The sequence below is a fragment of the Mangifera indica genome, chromosome 5 (genome assembly GCF_011075055.1).
Source record: "Mangifera indica cultivar Alphonso chromosome 5, CATAS_Mindica_2.1, whole genome shotgun sequence".
NCBI lineage: Eukaryota > Viridiplantae > Streptophyta > Magnoliopsida > Sapindales > Anacardiaceae > Mangifera > Mangifera indica.
The window spans coordinates 18,496,551-18,516,484 of NC_058141.1; the positions used below are offsets into that span (position 1 = coordinate 18,496,551).

The 19,934-nt window shown below is 37.2% G+C and overlaps 2 protein-coding genes across 3 annotated transcripts; both read left to right on the top strand.

The window, feature by feature from the left end:
* The first annotated feature begins 313 nt into the window (after positions 1-313).
* LOC123216289 (LOB domain-containing protein 1-like) lies at positions 314-1,315 on the top strand. Its single transcript, XM_044636699.1, has 2 exons — positions 314-586; positions 756-1,315. The coding sequence occupies exons 1-2, from the start codon at positions 392-394 to the stop codon at positions 1,092-1,094; spliced, it is 534 nt and encodes a 177-aa protein (XP_044492634.1). The 5' UTR covers positions 314-391; the 3' UTR covers positions 1,095-1,315.
* A 2,496-nt stretch (positions 1,316-3,811) lies between these two features.
* Positions 3,812-19,905, top strand: LOC123216582. Of its 2 annotated transcripts, none has more exons than XM_044637040.1 (16): positions 3,812-4,283; positions 4,847-7,555; positions 8,757-9,219; positions 10,144-10,372; positions 11,480-11,644; positions 12,119-12,391; positions 12,537-12,782; positions 13,379-13,765; positions 13,875-15,299; positions 15,464-15,520; positions 15,788-16,216; positions 16,761-16,984; positions 17,460-17,593; positions 18,406-18,669; positions 18,751-18,929; positions 19,059-19,905. In XM_044637040.1, the coding sequence occupies exons 1-16, from the start codon at positions 3,890-3,892 to the stop codon at positions 19,161-19,163; spliced, it is 7,683 nt and encodes a 2,560-aa protein (XP_044492975.1). In that variant the 5' UTR covers positions 3,812-3,889; the 3' UTR covers positions 19,164-19,905. The 2 variants fall into 2 exon arrangements, with proteins under 2 accessions (XP_044492975.1, XP_044492976.1); XM_044637041.1 differs by having other exon boundaries at positions 4,151-4,283; positions 4,867-7,555.
* The last annotated feature ends 29 nt before the right edge of the window (positions 19,906-19,934 follow it).

The window sequence follows — 19,934 nt, forward strand, 5'->3', positions numbered from 1 at the left end:
GAAGAAAAAGATTTTTCTAACTTTGAAAATTTAATGTGTTATCATATCTGCACAATTTAGTCACAATAGTTGTAATTTAGAATAAAGACAAAGTTGGATTACACCTAATCAGATTTTTCCTCGGCAATGACAGTGACTTACTTCAGCATCATCAAGGACTTGTTTGGGGAAAAACCATATAGTTTACTACTGTTAGGCCTACTTTCCTAACAGTAAACTCAATTTTCAACACATCATCATCCTGCAACTATCCACAAGTGCGCCTCCCCCACTCACTTGCACTTCAATTTTGAATTTATTAGTTCCCCATAAGCAAGTCATGTACTAGCCCTTCCTGGCAACTTCCTTTCTCTTGCCATTATATATACTTGGATTATATCACAAACCAGTCATGGCACTTAAACAAATGGGTTCTGAAAAGGTGTCAAGAACCAGGACTCATCAACCTTGTGCTGCTTGTAAGATGCTTCGTCGGAGATGTGACAACAATTGCGTACTTGCACCGTATTTTCCTATTGATGAGATGGGAAAGTTTGCCTGTGTGCATAAGGTTTTTGGAGCTAGCAATGTCATTAAAATGATTCAGGTGGGGATGATTCACTAATGGATCTTAACTTTTCTGTAACCTCATGTTGGATGTATTACTGTTTCATTAATCTGCTTAATATCAAAAGTAAAGCTAGATACTATCATTAAAATCCTCCAAAAGTGTTGTGCTGGTGTGTTTTAATATTAGTGTTTTGATGTGATTACAGATGGTTGAGGAGACAAAGCGGGAGGATGCTGTAAAGGCAATAGTTTATGAAGCAACAGCAAGGCTCAGAGACCCTGTTTATGGCAGCGCTGGGGCTACTTTTCACTTGCATAAGATGGTGCAGGATCTGAAAGTTGAGTTGGAATCAATACAAACTCAAGTTGCGGCTTTGCAAGAGCAAAGAAATCAGTTATTGGGCATCCTTATGAATGTTCATCACCAGGATCCTGTCTTCCCCATAAATGAATCCATGTTTGATTGTGGAGGTTTCTCAGTAGGTGATGGATCTTTAGCCTGTGATCCTTTTGACTTCTCTATGGAGTGTGACTGGATTTTGTGAGGGGATTCTTATTCTCACCGTTCAGTTATCCTCAGTATCATAAGTTAGAATTTTTCTTTTTAGAAGGTTAAAAAGATATATCAAGAACTTAGTAGGAAGGTAGGTAGCCATGGAAAATATACTCTGGTTCAGCTTGACAAGAAATGTTACATGGTAGAATCAAAATTTACAAAGTTATAATTTGTAATTTTAAAGCTATTAACTATTGATTCGTTTGACCAGTCTACTACAGTTACCGCTCTCCTTTTTTATAATTAGTATTGTCATATGCCTAACATAAGAAAATTTGCCAGATTTTCTTCCTAGAAACAAAACAAGTTGGGACAAAATTCAAAGTCGTCAGTTTTTCCATTTTCAAGCCTCCATTGACTAAGTGCTGTAGCGAAGTTTGTGGTCACATATCTTGATATTGACACATTCAAATAAAAAGAAAGGAGAAGAAAACATGAACTCTTCTTCTCAGTCAGCTGAAGTGACTTGAAGCCGCCCTTGCCTAACCATGTTCGTTAGTTTGGTTTTCAGTTCTCTATTGAACTTCTATAATCTGCACATAGCAGAGTTGCCTAACCATGTCGTCAGAGCCGCATGAAGATGTGGCAGCGTCTATTGCCTAGACCAACCCACCGGTCTGTTGTTGAAAACTTTAGATGGCCGCCTTAACTCTAACCGAATAAGAAGACTTCATCTATCATAATTTAACAAGACTTCGAAATTAAATAAGTACTGAATTTATAAGCTTAACTAACTAAAAATACACCTTTAAATTTGATTATGACAGGTAAGCAAAGATGTTTAGTTCCAATAAAAGGTTTCAGGTTTTGATTTTCAAGTAGCTTTTTGAGGGCCTTGTGACGAGCAATAGCACCAGTGGCTTGGCATCTCACTTTCGAAAAGCCTGCAATCCACAGGCAGACCAAAAAGGTCCCTAGCTTTAGAAGTGGAAAAGAATGATTTGATTCCTCTGCTTGCTAAGTCTTCTTCAAATTCTGCTTCCTCTCAGTCAAAATCTTTCGTATGTTGGAAGATTTAGCCAGTTGAAGAGTTATCGAATCCTTACAATCTCTATATTGGAGAAGATAAAATCAAATGGTGTTTCATTCTCCTATATTTGAATGATCGATTTGAAGGAAATGAAAAGAGAAAAATTATTAGAGAAAAAGAAAATTTTAAAAAAGAAAAACCGTTGAATAAAAAATAATTTTATAAAAAAATGTTATTTTTTAAAATTTTATCTTAAAAAATTATTAATTTATAATTTTTTAGGTTTAAATAAAAAATAAAATAAAATTTTTATTTATTTTTAATATTAAATATTTATAAAAAATTTCTCTGGTATACTGATAAATAAAGACAAAGCAACGGAAGCTTCCTCAACAAAAATCTTCAGTCACAACACAAGTTGGTCAGTTTTACATCAACACCATAAATTTGGTTATTTTAATTAGATTGATTCTAAACGTGCAATCAAATCTTTTTAGCTAATTTATATATACACCAATATGTGACATTATATATTACCAATTTATTTTGCATGTATAAATGACTAATATTGCGCAGATAGATTTATTCATTTAATTAATTACCTGAATTGAAACAGCAATTAGATTTTGGGAGAAGGACTATTTCCCACCCAACTTTTGATGCAATCTCAAATTGACACCCACGGCAGATGAAAATCCAATTTTTCCACCCGTGAGCTATTAAAATGGATGATTTCTGTTTGAATAAGGGTAAAATGTCTATTTTACCCTTGTTAGATGAAATGACAAAAATACCCCTCAATTTAATTTCTCAAAATTAATGTGAGAGTTTTACCATTCACCCCCCTTAGGTTTTAGAAACTAACATTTTCACCCCACGGTAGATGACAAAATACCCCTCAACTTTAAAAACTAACATTTTCACCCCAAACCTAGGGTTTCCATATTTTTCAAAATACAGCCGCCCCCATAACTTTCAAAACTAGCATTTCACCCCCATTCTCCAACTTCAACTCCGGACGTCTTCTCCGGCGTCGTCACCGGCCTCCTCCTTCTCCTGGTGCGACGGCGGTGGTGCGACGAAGAGATCTTCCTCTCCTCATCGCACGGTGCGACGAAGAGACGGAGATCCCTTCGTCGCACGATGCGACGAAGAGACGGAGATGGGGGGCGTCGATCTGGAAGAACAGACGGAGATGGGAGATCTGGAAGAACAGACGGAGACGGAGATGGGGGGCGTCGATCTGGAAGAACAAACGAAGAGACGGAGACGGAGATCTGGAAGAACAGACGAAGCATCGTCGTCGTCGAAGCGTCCCTCGTCGAAGCATCGTCGTTTGTAGTCGTCGTCGAAGCGTCGTCCTTCGTCGTCCTTTGTAGTCGGAGATGAGAGATCGGTCGAATGCGTCGGCCATCGATAGTGGCCGGAGAAGGAAGCAAACCCCAAGGGTGCAATCTAAACTTTTCAAACTTTGAGGATGGGTTAGTTATTAGTTTTTAAAACCTGGAGGGGGAAAACGGTAAAATTTAAAATTTTTAATGTTTTAAATAGCAAATGATGATTTTGCCCCTGTCTCTAACTGAAAAATTGGACGGCAGTTTGGTCACGGGTGGGAAAACTGGATTTTCATCTGCCGTTGGTGGCAAGTTGAGAACGCATCAAAAGTTGGGTGGGAAATAGTCCTTCTCCCTTAGATTTTTGTAGCATTTAGTAGCAGCCAGATTTGTGAACCCCGTGTGTGGATATGTAGTAAAGCTCTTCATCAGTCCCGCTCTATTTCACTCAGATCGGAGCTGTAATTTCAAAAAGAAAAGATGCCAGAAGTAGAATCAAGCTGTAATTTTCGAAATGCAAATCCTACAGTTGATCCCATTGATCATCTTCCACTCTCTCTTCTCCGATCTGAATTCATCCCGGCCGCACCCACCCGATCTGTATCAGCAATCGACTGGTTACCGGAGTTTGCCGGTTACTCATGGGTGGCGTACGGAGCATCTTCTCTCCTGGTGATCTCTCATTTTCCGTCTCCACTCTCCCAAGAAGAAACCCTAATTGGTCCGATTTTTCGACAAATTTTCGAGCTCTCCGATGATTCAACGCCCGTCACCGCCGTGTCTTGGTCCCTGGCAATTCCTTCAATTGGCGGCCTCGCTGCTGCCTCGGGGAATTGTATCTATGTCTTTACTCATGATTCGGGGAGCTCTAAAGGTTTCTAAGAGTTCTTTTTTGGCGTTTGTTTTTCTCTTTGTTTATCAAGAAAGTTGATGGAAAGAATATTAGAAACCTACTAGGATGAGTACGCATTCACTATTACTCGTACTTAGCCTTGCTAGAGTACTACTTTCTTCACACTCTTTATCGTTTAGTTTACAAGAAATGCGATTACGTGAGTCGTAGTATAGGTTAATCATAAGTTAATTTATGTTTGGTGTTTTTTCTTTTTTTCTAAATTTTTTGCAATATAGGTTGGTATAACGGTTGCAGCGGAGTGTGACTAAATTGCTGAGTTCATCAAATGTAGATGTTAAAGAATTTTACTTGGAACTATATTTCTTTTCACCAGATTCTTAATCTAATATTTGCCTTTGTTACTTTTCATTTAGAGTTTATGAGTTCTTCTGTCAAACTATGTGTCTCAAAAGGAAAAAAAAAAAAACAACAGGGAAGAAGCATGTTTTAAAGCCAAATGCATACAGACCATTTTCCTATTTAATTATTTGTTCGAAATATTCTGTTTAGTTTGAATTCAAATTTCTTTTACTCATATTCAGGTTCTTTTTGTTGGAGCCAGAATGCAGTACTCATACAACTTGCAAAGGTGGAGGCAATTCAATGGACAGGGTCAGGGGATGGGATCATTTCCGCTGGAATTGAGGTCATTTTGTGGAAAAAGCAAAACACATCCTGGGAAATTGCTTGGAAGTTTAAAGAGAATCAGCCTCAAAATCTTGTTTCTGCAACTTGGTCCATTGAGGGACCTTCTGCAACCGCAGCTTATATGTATAAACCAGACCTTGTTGGATCTAATGAGGTAGGCAAGTGTGTTTTGATTTGTTACAGTGATGGAAAATCTGAATATACAAAAGTCAGGTTACATCATCCTCAGCCTATTGTAATGATTCAATGGAGGCCATCACAAATAAGGCAGGGAGATGCAAAACATTCATCTAGGCATGTGCTGCTGACAAGCTGCTTAGATGGAACTCTAAGATTATGGAGTGAGATGGATAGTGGGAGGGTTAAAAAAGTTGGCAGGGATGTTAATGATAATAAAACCATGAGGCGATCTTTTTGTGTTGTTGCTGTGATTGAAGTAAATCAGGCCTTGGATGGAGACCTTGGAATGGATGTATTTTTTACATGGGCAACAGAAAACCGAAGTATGTTTAAATCCAGTGAAGGAGACAACCAATTTATTACTGCTGGAGAATTTGAGCATGGAGGGGCTGGCAAATGTGAGTGGTTAATTGGGTTTGGTCCTGGAATGCTGGTCACTTTCTGGGCTATCCATTGTCTTGATGACATCAATCCCTTAAGGTGCCCACGAGTTACATTATGGAAGAAACAAAGCCTGGAATCTGGAACTCTTAGTAGAGCTGATTTTTCAAGTTTTAAGGAGCAACTAATTCTTAATAAAGTTGTCATTTCAAGAAACTCCCTTTCTGGTCCTCCAACTCTTTGTTCTTTGATTCGTCTATCACCTTGTAACTCCTTAGTCTGGTCCTTTTTGCACACCCAAACATCAAAAAGTATAGAGGATATATCTCCAAATGAATCTCAAACGGGAAAGTTCTTGCCATTTTCAGCATGTGGGGTTTTAGATATGGATGGCCACACGGGGAAAATCTTACAAGTTGCTGTGCATCCTTGTGCCTCTGAAGTTGAACTTGCTGTTTCTCTTGACTCTAATGGGTTGCTGTTATTCTGGTCTCTTTCGACCATTTCAAATAGCATCTCTGCCTTCCCAACGTTGATTCCTACATGGAAACTATGTGGAAAACTTGAAACTCAAGGTTTGTGTTCGAAATATACATCCTTGAGCTGGGCTCCTTCAATGCTGCTTGAAGACAGGGTTCTTCTTATGGGTCATGTTGCAGGAATAGATTGCTTTATGGTAAAGGTTTCTATAACTGAAGAGGATGAAATATCATGTAATTACATATGCACTATACCTCTTAGTGGTCATAGGGTTTATGAGGAAGGTCCTTCAAATATATATACTATACCTTTGCCTTCTTGTAACATTAAAATGGTAAAGTATAATAAATTTATGCTTTTGGGGGTTTGGATGAATGGGTTTGAGGCCTTATCATGGGAAATCACCTTTCACCCTGTTGATTTACTGGGAAGTTGCTGTGAATGTAATGTTGAAGATAATTTTGTTAAAGGCATTGCCTGGAAGTTTGAAATTTCTACTACTGATAAAAGATATTGCATTGTTGTCTGTCTGCGCTCATCCCAATTTCCTGAGGCTCACACAAATAATCAAATTACTAGTTTTGCTGTGGTCTGTCCAAGTAGTCTGACACCTGTGGATAAAAAATTAGCTGATGATGATATTTGCAGCAAAATTCCTGCATATACTATGGCAACAGGCTCCTCTGAGGGTATTTTGAAACTGTGGCGAAGTAACCTTGGCAGCCTATCAACCCCTGACATGCAATGGGAGCTTGTAGGTATGTTTGTTGCACATCAAGGTCCTGTTTCTACTCTGTGCGTAACTAATTGTGGCCGGAAGATTGCAACTGTTTCTTCTAAAAGTGATTCAAATGCTGTGAGCACACTTTCTGTATGGGAGTCTGTATACCTTACAGGTTTTGGCAGTTTCATATTGGAAGATACATTATCCTTTGACAGAAGTGTTGTTGCTGTAAATTGGCTAACTTTTGAAAATGGTCAATTCTTACTTGGTGTGTGCATGGAGAATGAGCTGTGGATATATGCACAGAGGCGCTGTGGCGGTCAGACTTTGCTGAACTCTAAAAAGTCTTTGAAAATGCAAATTTGGTTGTGCATTGCATTTGCTCATACTTCTTCTGCTATTCATGGCCTGTTTTCTGGTCACAGGGCCACAGCTATTGTTGTGCACAATAGCTACTTTAGTCTATTTAGTAGGTGGCTGTTTCTCACTGACAAAGAAAATCAGGGCAAATGCCATTCAAATTTTGTCAAGGACAACTCTTCTTGTCTTGACTATGGAACAGGGACAAACGATCTTTGTGCTGTGTCCACTGGTTGTGACATTGGTGCTTCCAAAGTTTCATCAGTTGAAGATCTTAGAAGGGAATGCAAGTCTCCTCTTTCTGTGATGACCGATATGAAAAGTGATCTACCAAGATATTTGTTTGTAGAAAGTGATCAACTTCAATTTGGTTCAGGAATCATGCTTGGTTCCTGGAGCTTGCTGGAAATTGCTGAGAAGTTAAGGGGATCTTTGCCTGCTTATCATCCTGAGGCACTCCTCACAAATTTATATTCAGGTATCAGTTGTACCCATTTTATAATGTACACAATTCATTCTTGTGCTTCAATCTTTAACAGTCTATCTAAGCTGCTGCTATGCTAGTTATAGCATTCATCTTTGATTGTCAGACAATTAGACAGTTACATCATAAAAATGGTCTTTTTACTTTTCTGAAAGGGGACAATGAAGAAATTTCATTCAGTGGCTAGGACTTGAGAATAGTTTTGAGTAGATCCAGAATAGGCTTTTCAGCTATATAACATCTCAGGCCGATAATCTAGGTAAAAGCTTTTTTACTTTGTCTTTTATTGCAGTTCAGACATCTTGCATTCCTTTGACCTATCTGTTAAAAATAAGAAATAGGAAAAAAACTACTTAACTGCTATATATGAATTTCTCTTTACTTTCCATATGGGATAAAGTCTCTTCCATTGTTTGTGGAGCTTGGTAAAACCACTTCAGTCATCCATATGAATTTTGGAAAACTGTGGCCTAAACTTTATATTATATTTTACACACGAACATTCACATTTGGGTATGATATTGGTTGTTAATTACTTGTTTTAGTCTATTGGAGGCTCATGGAGCCTCTTCTCCTATTGCGAAACCCATCTTGTGTGAACAGGATTTGACCCCATGTCTCTAGGCAACAGGTGATTTTACCATCTAAGCTTGCTGACACTGACTGTTTATTATCGTAAGTAACTCATATTTATTGTCTTGTGGATATCTTGGATTTTGTTTGTCAATCTTGAAGGAAATTGCTCTTCTTCTCCTACGTATCCCTATTCCTTTTCCTTATGTTTTAGTCATCTGCAAATCTTGTCTATGGTATGATATATGTGGACACTTGAAGTTCTTATATATAAGGCAGGATGAAGAATGAGTGGTATACTTTGTTTATTTATTTTTTTACCATCCTATTGTGAAATATTCACTCAGTGACTAAAAAGAAGCACAAATATGTTAAAGGGTTTAAATTGAGATGGTCTGTCTTACATGGTCATGGGTGTTTACATCCTCAAAAGGAATGTTACTCATGACCTCACAACAGATATATCTGATACATTTATCAAATATGTTTTGTAGTATGCTGACCTATATTGATTCTATTCCTGTGAGGTCTCCAGCTTTCATTTAATTTTGGGAAGCAGTTCATTGAAAACTTAATATTTAATCGCATGCTAAGGCTAATGATATAATGCTGATGTCTTTAGGGAATTGGAAACGTGCATATATATCTGTCAGGCATCTCATTGAATACCTTACTGCACTTGATGTCTCAGAGAAGAGATGTCCCTCCACAAAGTCTGGCCATATTGTCCCACAGATCCTTTTGTCAAATTATTATGAAGGGTTTCTTTCCAAAGGTTCTGCCAATAATGAATTTAAATGGAGTGGGGTTGATACATCGATGACATCTTCTTCACAGTTTAATGGAGGCATTACTGAGTTTGCTTACAATTTTGAGTCAGCTGATGCTTCCACTTACATGATTAATTCATCTTCTCCGAAATCTGAACTTTGTGGCTTAGCTGAGTCTTTTGAGAATTTAAATGGCCTACCAGCTATATCCACCATAGATAAAATGGAAATTCTTGCAGTTGTTGATCTACTCAAGGAAGTTAGTAATATGCAGTCCGCTTCAGCCTACGAAAATCTTGATGAACCTGGCCGAAGGTACCTCAACAATATGTTTATTGCATTGTTTTGTTTCTGCATTATTGTTCTATGGCATTTACTGCATGGTGTAGTAACCAGATTCTGATTTTGCTTAGGGGGCTTGACTCAAATATGTGGTTTGATCTTAAATCTTACTTAGTGCCAGCTCAGTATTTAGGTCTGTGATGTTAATCTTTTCAATGATTTTTCCTTGCTGACAAGTCAACTTAGTTATTAAGGGCTTGAAGGAGGTGGGCCCAGCACACAAAATTTATGAAAAAATTTCAACTCTTTAAAACTCTGCAATGGCAAGACAATAGTCTCATTTATAAAGAACCAAGTCTAAATGTTGTGCAGTGGATTCTCATTCCTCAAAACGGTTTTTCATTTATTGAAAACAGTTGTTCATTTGAGTCTGCACCACTTTTTGCATGTTGCATAAAGAGATTTTTTTGTCTATATTAATACTACTAATCTCAAACTTGTGGTTGATAGGAAAAGGCTCTACAATGTTATAAATCTTAAAGATGCCCCACACATGCATGGTCAGATTTAATTTGTAGAATTGTTGCTTGGATCTAAATTCAGGTCCAACTTAATGTGTGACTTTTTACCTAATAGAATTAGGAGATTCTACATAAGACCTTTTAAATCAAGCTGATTATGATATCATGTTGGAACCCTGCAAATCCTAGAAGCTTAAATAGTTTAAATGGTGCCTACCTAGGTACTTGAACTTTCAAACAAATAGTTTTCAACTTCAGTTATAGCATAAAATTATGTTATTTAGTCTTTGTGCCTACTCTGATTTAAAATTTCGTTTGCTGTTGTTATGTAAAGTAATAGTGGTGTTAATTCAAACTTTAATTCTTTTTCCAATAGTTTTTAGTTTTTTTAAATTTTGAAAATGATATATGTGTATCGTTGAACTGTTTGTTGAAGGTTTTGGGTGGCATTAAGGTTTCAGCAACTACACTTTTCTCGAAGGTTTGGTAGATTGGCATCTGTGGAAGAGTTGATGGTTGAGTCTAGGCTTATAGGATGGGCTTTCCACTCTGATTGTCAGGAAACTTTGTTTGGTTCTGTTCTAACTAATGAACCATCTTGGCCAGAAATGCGGGCACTGGGTGTTGGATTTTGGTTCGCTAACATGACACAATTGCGTATAAGGGTAACATTGGGAGCTATTTATTTTTTATTAATTTATTTATACACTGTATCTCAGTCTTTAGTTTTTAACATTTGTTTATAATAATATATCAGTCTTTAATTGCAACAGAACTGTGTCCTTTTTTGGGTACCCTTGTAGATCTTGGTTAACCTTTTCTGTTATAACTATGCATTGATTAGTTTCAGTTGTACATGATTTTCTGCACGGTTCATTTTCCATCTTAAGAGTAGATTTATCCAGGAAAACGTGAAAATACAGATCACGTTGGTCTGACTACTGTGGAGTCTCACATTATTTCCTTCCCGAGTAATCTGGTAGTACGATCACCTGTTTTATAGTGGGATGCAATTTTGTGGGATTCAGTTGATATTTGGAGAAATAGTTTGTTTTGTCGGGCTGGCAATGTGTATAGCATTGCAGGACAGGAGAGTTGATTCGTCCTAATCTAGAGAACCCATTTTGAAGAGGCATCTCATTCATGTTTTGATTTCAGATTTGGCTTTCTGCATCAATGATAGGTGGTTATTTTGGAGTTAGGATAGCCATGCCTTTCACTTGATTATTGTTTAGTTGGTGGCAGATTGCAGCTTGTTATCAGAAATAGGTTTATTCAGGTGTCACTATGTCCAGAATTTAAGGCTGACTGATTAGGTCAAGACAGTAGTATTTTCGTTCTATATCCCCCCTCATATGCAAGCCACACAGATAGATCATACTAAAACTACAAATGGAAAATCTTATTATTGTTTCATTGAAACAATGAAAGGAGTTAGAAGCAAAACTTTGAGTTTGGCTGGGATACCACATTAAGTAAATCACTATCCACAGCTAACAGTGTTTTGTGATTGCAAACTATTGGTTTGCATCGGATGATCATGGTCATGAATGGAAGTTGCTGGAATTGAGAAATTGGTTCTTTGACTTTTGAAATTTCTCTTCTCCAATATTTTCTTACTTTGTTTATTATTTTTTATTTTTTTATGCATTATGTTGTATGTCATCTGGGTACTCTGATGGACAAGATATATGTTGTCTCATCTCAACTCTGTAATAAACAGTTAAAAGTGTTTTACTTGTGGATTTCTGATACTATTCTTTTAATTGTAGATGGAGAAACTGGCAAGATCACAGTACCTGAAGAGCAAAAATCCTAAAGACTGTGCACTTTTATATATAGCTTTAAATAGACTTCAAGTTTTGGCTGGCCTATTTAAACTTAGCAAGGATGAGAAGGACAAACCCATGGTAGCATTTCTTTCACGCAATTTTCAGGTATGTGTAAAGCTGGTGATTTTAAGTTCTTGATGTGATTATTGCATTTGTAGCAAATATTATGAAACTAATTTCCTGGAATCTTTCTTGGAAGAACCTTTCACTAGTTTATTTTTCCTGGTTAAATTGTCAGTAATATTGTTATTATTAGGCTTTGAGCTTCTCAAATTCAAACATTTTTGTTAGTGTAGTTTTTGTTGTTAACGTGCTGAGGAAGACCTTGGTCGATTTTCTCTAGCATATTTAGTTCCAGTTTGTAAGTTAATTACTTTTATGAGAGGAGAAAAATAAGGCAGCTGTTTTTAAAAATTCGTTTGTCTTGTTGGGTAGATTATTACCTGTACAATTTCCTAGATTCTGGTATTCATAAATGTTTGTTGACTGCTGCATTTGGTGGTGTTAAGATGCAGCTAAATTTGGTTGATTTTTCTTCCGTATTTATGTCCATTCTCTATTTGCATCAATCTTTTGCAGGAGGAGAAAAATAAGGCAGCTGCTTTGAAAAATGCTTATGTCTTACTGGGTAGACATCAACTAGAGCTGGCTATCGCTTTCTTTCTGCTTGGAGGTGATGCAGCCTCTGCGATTAATGTGTGCGCAAAAAACCTTGGGGATGAACAGCTTGCGCTAGTAATTTGCCGGCTCCTAGAGACACGTGGTGGACCATTAGAGCATCATCTTATTACAAAGTTTATACTTCCATCTGCCATGGAGAGGAAAGACTACTGGCTTGCAAGCCTTCTGGAGGTTTTATGAATGATATTTTTTTATTTCCAGAATCCCCCCCATTTTTTGGTTTTCTTTATTAAACTTTCTTGCGTACTGCTTTGTTTGTTACCCCTTTCCACTTCTAAGTAGTCTCAAATTATAATTGTTTCATTTTCTTTTGCAGTGGGAATTGGGGAATTACTCTGAGTCATTTCTGACCTTAATCGGTTTCCAAGAAACTACTGTTACTAACAAGTTTGCTCTTTTGTCAAATAATGCTGCTTTTGTGGATCCCAGTATTGGTTTGTATTGCCTTACCCTAGCAAACAAAAATTGTATGAAGAATTCTATCGGGGAAAAAAATGCTGCTATCCTTGGTAGATGGGCAACTTTGATGAGAGCTACTGCTTTAAACAGATGTGGGCTTCCTGTAAGTTAATTCATTGTCAACATTTACACTCTAATTTTCCAATTCTTAAAGTTTTAAATATTTAAAGAACTGTTACAGATTAAATCTGTCTTCAACATTTATAGTTTTGATTGGGATATGCCTAAACCCTAAAACCCATTGAAACTGTAAACTCCATACTTTCTTGCTATCCTAATCTCAAAAAGTTACCCTACTCTGCGATAGTGTTTTATGTGTTGTTCTCATACATGTATCATATGGCATTTTTTAAATTATTTTTGTTTAATAAAATGAAAACTGGGTGTACAACATGGGATTGAAAAGTTTGGTTTTTATTTATTTTGTGATACAAAGAAATCCCTCAAACAATTTTAGTAAATTCAAACGGACTCTTGGAGCTAGGAAACTTGCTAAAGATTGCTAGAAGCTAGCCTTTTGTATTAAGTTTTTGCTTTTGCTAAAGTTTGAACTTTTTACATCTTTTTTTATTATTATAATTTTCATTTAGCTTCTAGTGTGGCTGTATGCAGTTGAATTGTCTTAATTTTTGGTAACAAATGTGACATTATGCTCCGATCAGAAACTGCAACTATTAACATTTTATTGTCCATTTTAAGCTTGAAGCTTTGGAATGCCTTTCATTTTCTCCCAGCACTATTGTGGCTACAGATCAAGGGAGTATACAAGATGTTGAACATTCTCAAATTGTACCTGCAATTCTAAAGCTTTCTGCCTGCAATTCCTCTAACTGGCTGTCAGGCGATGTGGCTTTGCATCTGGAGTCCCATTGTAAATTGGCTTTAGCCCTTCAATATTTCTCAAAATTGATGTGGGAGCATCCTAGTTGGCCTAATCTAGGATATGGTAGAGCCAGTACATGCTCAATGGATCTTGAAACTCATCAACGTCAGAAAATACTAGAAAATTTTCAATGCAAGTTGTACACTGGACTTGCATACCTCAAACAGAGGTTTGCATTGCAATCTTCTTGTCTAATCAGCTTGGTATGTTTTTTATAGACAATGATACTATGCTTTAACTTATCTTTCTGATGCTTTTCTCACGCTAATTGCCTTAGAGGGACTGATTGTTTTTGTGTTTCCCTTTATACAGATTTTAGTCTTGTTGTGCAGCAACGGGTTGTCATTTATTGGATATGACATATTATGTGGATATACTTGTCAAGGACTTTCACGAGATGAGAGCAATGTAAAAGAAAGCTTCCTCTTATATTTTCTTCAGCATAAGCCACTTTTGAAGGCTACTGAAGACTTCTCCATTTTTATTTCACGGCTTATTGCTGCCTCAAGCATTTCTTGCTTCAATTCTAGACCACTTCATATTGAAAATGGTCTGTGTAGAGAAGTTGGATCAGTTTTTTTAAATGCTTGGGGGCATTACTTTCAATGTGTTATATTGTCACTGTGGAGTTTAAGAGCTGCTATGAGGAATCTTTCCAGCTACTTAACTGAATCTGAACAACTCATGATGGAACCCCTTGTTCTTCTAGATTTATCTGAGTATTATCTGCATTTTGCCTCTGCTTGGCTTCAGAGGAATTCAAAAAATATTCTTCTTCTGGTGCAACCTATCTTGATTACCTATACCAATGGGCATACTCCCTACGAAGTTGATATGGTGAATCTGAAGAAAAATTTCCACCAAACTTTGGAATTGGTAGCCTGTACATCAATTGATGATGTGGAAGGGATGCTTCAGGTTCCTAAATGTTTTGATGATAAAAAATGTGATCTTTTGCATTCAATTCCAGAAGATGAAAGATGGCAAATCATGGGGGCTTGCCTGTGGCAACACATGTCTAGATTCACCAAACATAAGCTTAATTCTATGTCCATGAAACTTGATGACAATCATTCTACTGGTTTTCCCTTTGGAAAATTTTCTCCCAGTAGTGCAAAAAATTCTGAATCTTCTAGCATCAGTGTAATGGAACACATCAGGCTTCTCTCCTTGATATTGAGCAAGTCATTGAAGTCCACAGTGTTGCACGTTTCTTCTTATCATGTAAAACAGCTTGCAATATTCCTGCAGCAGAAAGCGGAGAGTGGATTTGATGTTCTAACTTGTCAATGGTTAGAAAAGTCTAAACTGTCTCAACCCAGAGTCCTTTATTCACATTTGCATGAGGGAGCTGCAAGTATACACATGATGAATAACAAGGATGAAGTAGCCACATCTAAATTACTTTGGGATGCTTGTGCTGATGCAAATATTGTATTTGAAGGTTTTGTGCAAGAAAAAATAGATTGGAAACATCTTATCCATTGTAAACCATCTAAAGGATGGACTCACATAAATGAAGGTGTCATGATGGATCACAAAAATGAGGCACCTCACAATCATGTTGGCATTTCTAGTAGTACTCCTAGTGGTGAAATTGGATCGCCTGGTAGGGGCCTTTTTCGAAATGGTCATACTTTACTGAGCTCCTGGCATAAAGATACAAGCATTGCAAATGAGGTTACGCCTTTTTACTCTCCTCAAGAAATATGCAGGAGAAATGGGGAGCTTTTTGAGGCAATTGTTCTTTCCTTTTTCCTTTTTGTCTCTTTTAATCATATCATACATCGATTTCCTTAATTGAAGGCTCTGTCCTCAAATTGATTAAGAATGGCTTCAGTCCTTTCATCTACAGATATTTTTACTTATCTGATTCTAACTAAATGTTTTACTTGGAGCAGACAATGTGCATCAACTCCATTGATCAAAGGCAGGTAGCAGTTGCTAGCAATCGAAAGGTTTGTCTCTGCACTCAAAATCCTGCTTTTTTTAGGGAGTGATGGTTCAAATTCCCTTTTTTATATAACTTTCTATAACTGTATCCTCTATATGGAGAAGAGAAGGTTTATATATCATTCTCCATCATTATTGATAATAATTTAATCAATAGTGATATTATGTGCATATGTGCACATTTTGTATTTGTTCAAATAATATGATATATGCATTACTCACATAATTAGTCACATGAAGAATACTCAATTGCAATTTTTTATGTGATTCAGGGAATAGTTTTCTTTAATTGGGAAAATGGGCTGCCTTTCAGATGTCAAGCTGATTATATTTGGTCAGATGCTGATTGGCCACATAATGGTTGGGCTGGTTCAGAATCAACCCCCATGCCAACATTTGTTTCTCCTGGCATTGGGCTTGGGAGCAAGAAAGGGGCACACCTTGGGTTAGGTGGTGCTACCATTGGTTTGGATTCGTCATCAAGACCAGTGAGAGATTTGACTGGCGGTGGAGCATTTGGGATTCCAGGTTATGCTGGTATTGGAGCTTCTGGCTTAGGTTGGGAGATTCAAGATGATTTTGAGGAGTGCACTGATCCACCAGCTACATTGGAAAATATAAGTACAAGGGCTTTCTCAAGTCACCCCTCCAGGCCTTTCTTCTTGGTTGGTTCTAGCAATACACACATTTACTTATGGGAGGTATGCAACTTCAATATCTAAAAGAATATCATTTTTTATTTCATATTTTTCATGTGTTTTATGCCATAGGTTTTCCCTATGGGAGAACTCTTACGCAAAAAGACTTCTTCAGATTTCCTTCATCAAGGATGAAATCTAGTAGTCTTTGTAACTAATTATTAGGTCAAGCTTGGGCCACAGTGAAATTCTCCCATATTATCATAGTTCAGAGATTGCAGGATGATGCCAGTTTACTTTATCCAATGTTTTGAAAAATTGCTAGGGAAAGGAAAAAGAATACTCATCTTTGAATGATTGTTCAATGTTTTAGTTTGTAACGATTGATTTAATTGATGAAACTGGAAAAAATTAATCATTAGACATGTACATAGTGGGAGACTTATCTGTATTTTTACTGACTGTCAAGTTGATCCATCCCGCTTTTGTAAATCTCTTTGCATTTTTCAAAACCACCAGTCAATAGCTGATGTAGAAGTTGCAAAATTTTTGTAAATATCTCAAGGTTTTAGGAGTATTTGGCTCATGTGAAACATATCTGTTGCAGTTTGGTAAGGATAAAGCTACTGCTACTTATGGTGTGCTTCCTGCTGCAAATGTTCCTCCCCCATATGCTCTCGCATCAATATCTGCTTTGCAATTTGATCACTTTGGGCACAGATTTGCTAGTGCTGCACTGGATGGAACTATATGCACATGGCAGCTCGAGGTGGGAGGGAGGAGCAATGTCCGTCCGACAGAATCATCACTCTGCTTTAACAATCATGCAACGTATGTTTCCTCCTCTTATATTTCTGTAATAATTGATCCATGAACAGATTCTAAAATTCTCACATTAATTTCCTTGAAAAAACTAAAATAATACCTCCACTTCTTTAAAATGATGAAAATGGCTTCTGGAGTCTGCTTGTTGTTTCAGCCATATAGGTTGGTTTTTCTTTTGCTCAGCTCATTATGCATTTAGCTTATGGTAGTTGCAAAAATATTGAAAAAGCCTGTAGCAACATTGTAATGGCCTTGGTCTATGAATTTGGAGAATTTGGAGTATGTTTGATTAATCATATGTTACATTGTGTACTGTCTGATTTATTCTTTTCCCGCATCCATGTAATTATTTTCTTTGTCCACTTGATGCTGCTATCTTTTTAAATTTTGATTAACACTTAAAATAGGTCTTTTCTATTTGTTAAGATGTTTCTTCATGCCCCTAAATGGTCAAAATTAACCAACTGTTGTTTAATTGCAGGGATGTCACTTACATTACCTCAAGTGGATCTGTTATTGCTGCAGCTGGACATAGCTCTAGTGGTGTTAATGTGGTTATCTGGGACACTTTGGCTCCACCTTCAAGCTCCAGAGCTTCCATCATTTGTCATGAAGGTTTTTTTCCCACCCTGTTAAAGATTTTGAAACTTCAATAGGGTGGAATAATCATGTTTGAGTTTTTTTTATCAACTTTAACCTTTGATACTGACATTTAAAACAGGAAATTATACGAAATATTTTTCATGATCACTCACAAGGAGTAGACATGGCAGTGGGCCATGTCAAGCCAAATTCAGTGTGGCCCATTGTGCCACTGCCAAAGGGCCAGCCTTGCAGGCCATGCATCATAGGCCTTTAGCAGGCCGACCCACCATATTATATTTATATTTTTTTGTAGGCCGTGCCAGGCCGGCCTATGGGTCAGACCCTAGGGCTCCCGTCACAGCCAGCACAGCCTGCAGGCCTGCAATGTGCTTTTTCAAGGGGCATGGCACAGCCGACCCCTTTGAAATGTCTAGGTAGAAGTTCTGTTTTTGCTTGTAGTTTCAGAAAAAAAAAATCTGTTTTTTCACATAGCATATATGTGGGATTTTCTGGTTTTTGAAGTAATCATAGTGAAATATTGACCCAAAAAAGAAAAAATTACCAAAATTTTTTAGTTAAATTGAGATGCGGGAGTCAAAATGCCAGTTCTTGGGAGTGCGTGGTGAAAATGAAATTGACTAATTAGCAACATATAATAGGAAAATATACATTACTATTATGTGGTATAGATCAATGGTGTGATTTCATATGATGCATCACAGTTTGATGCATTTATTATTAGTGTCTACAATTAAGATTTCGTTTGTTCAGAAAATTGTTCTTTAGTTTAGTGGAATCTCCCATTTATTATCTGCATTCACCCTTCTCCTTTTTATGTGGAGGTGGTGCACGCTCCATTTCTGTGTTTGATAATAACATTGGAAGTGGATCTGTTTCTCCCCTCATTTTGACTGGTGGTAAAGCTGGTGATGTTGGAATTCATGACTTCCGGTACATAGTAACCGGAAGAGCTAAAAGGCACAGGCATTTGGATTCTGGTGAACCAAACATAAACTCATCTGTAAATAATGATACACGAACAGGCTTTGGGAATGATCCTAGAGACAACAATGGGATGCTTTGGTATATACCAAAGGCTCACTCAGGTAGAGGCATTTTTCTCCCCTGATAATTTAACTGTATATTAGAGATTTAATCAATTTATTCATTTAATTATCTGCGTGAAGGGAGTGTCACAAGAATATCTACCATCCCAAATACCAGTTTGTTCTTAACTGGAAGCAAAGATGGAGATGTTAAACTTTGGGATGCCAAAGCAGCCAAGTTAGTTTATCATTGGTCAAAATTGCATGAAAGGCACACCTTTTTGCAGCCTAGCTCTCGGGGTTTTGGTGGAGTCGTTCGGGTAATCAAAATATATTTGCATTAATTTTGAGCCTTCCCATTTTTTGTATATCATATTTGGCTAGAGTATATAGATAGCATTTGGTTTTGCTTTTCTGTACTCAAGAAAGCCTTATCATATATTTCACAGGCTGCTGTCACAGATATACAAGTTGTTTCACATGGATTTCTTACATGTGGCGGAGATGGTTCTGTGAAGCTGGTACAACTCAAAGATACTAACAACTTCAGATAAGTTGAACAAGTTCTATTTAGATCTCACAGGCGATCTTACAGATCTGTGAAATGGGGCTAACTTGGAATTTTGAGAAGTTGGTTGATAGTGCAACTCTGTCCATTTTTGTATGTGTCACCCTACCATGTATATATTTATCGTGAGTGCCCTATACAGATGACCTCCTTGCCATTCGTTTTCAAAAAAAAATTGATAGGAGCCTAGAAAACAGAGTATTTTTTTGGTGCATTTACTTGAGGAAGGGGAAAGAAGGCAGAATCCTGTGCCCTGCCTCTGAGCTACAGGCTGTTGTCTTAAACAATATTGGTAATACAAAATTCCCCCTTCCCCACATTTGTTTTCTGGTGCCATATAGATGGCAGCAACTCAATGCTAAGCTTCGTCGTCTTGAGTAAAGGGAAAATGGTGTGTTGGGTGCGAAGTCTTCAGTCTTCATACAGTATTCAAACATTGTCTCGTTCTGCCAATGCTGAGCACTAATTCTGGTTTTTGAAGTACTTCTGCGAGTCATGAGAAGGCATTAGAGAAAGTTCCAATCCAAGTTTTGTATGATGTTTTCTAAGAACTGAATTTGTTTTGCGGTCTAAAGTAATTGTTTTTGTAAATAGTTGAGTATGTGTATATGTAATTACTGGAATAGCAATGTCATATACCAATTCGGTATTGGCCACCCGAAGTTGAAATAACTAACTTAGACTCTATTTCTAGGGAGTCCTGTTGGTCTCCACTGTTTCTACTTCAATCTTTTGTCTCGGTCGTTCATGGAGAGCG

Coding starts and splice junctions, on each gene's coding strand:
- LOC123216289 (XM_044636699.1), top strand. CDS start 392: ATGGCACTTAAACAAATGGGTTCTGAAAAGGTGTCAAGAACCAGGACT. Junction 587..755: donor ATGTCATTAAAATGATTCAG/GTGGGGATGATT, acceptor ATGTGATTACAG/ATGGTTGAGGAGACAAAGCG.
- LOC123216582 (XM_044637040.1), top strand. CDS start 3,890: ATGCCAGAAGTAGAATCAAGCTGTAATTTTCGAAATGCAAATCCTACA. Junction 9,220..10,143: donor CTTGATGAACCTGGCCGAAG/GTACCTCAACAA, acceptor TGTTTGTTGAAG/GTTTTGGGTGGCATTAAGGT. Junction 16,217..16,760: donor CACACATTTACTTATGGGAG/GTATGCAACTTC, acceptor TATCTGTTGCAG/TTTGGTAAGGATAAAGCTAC.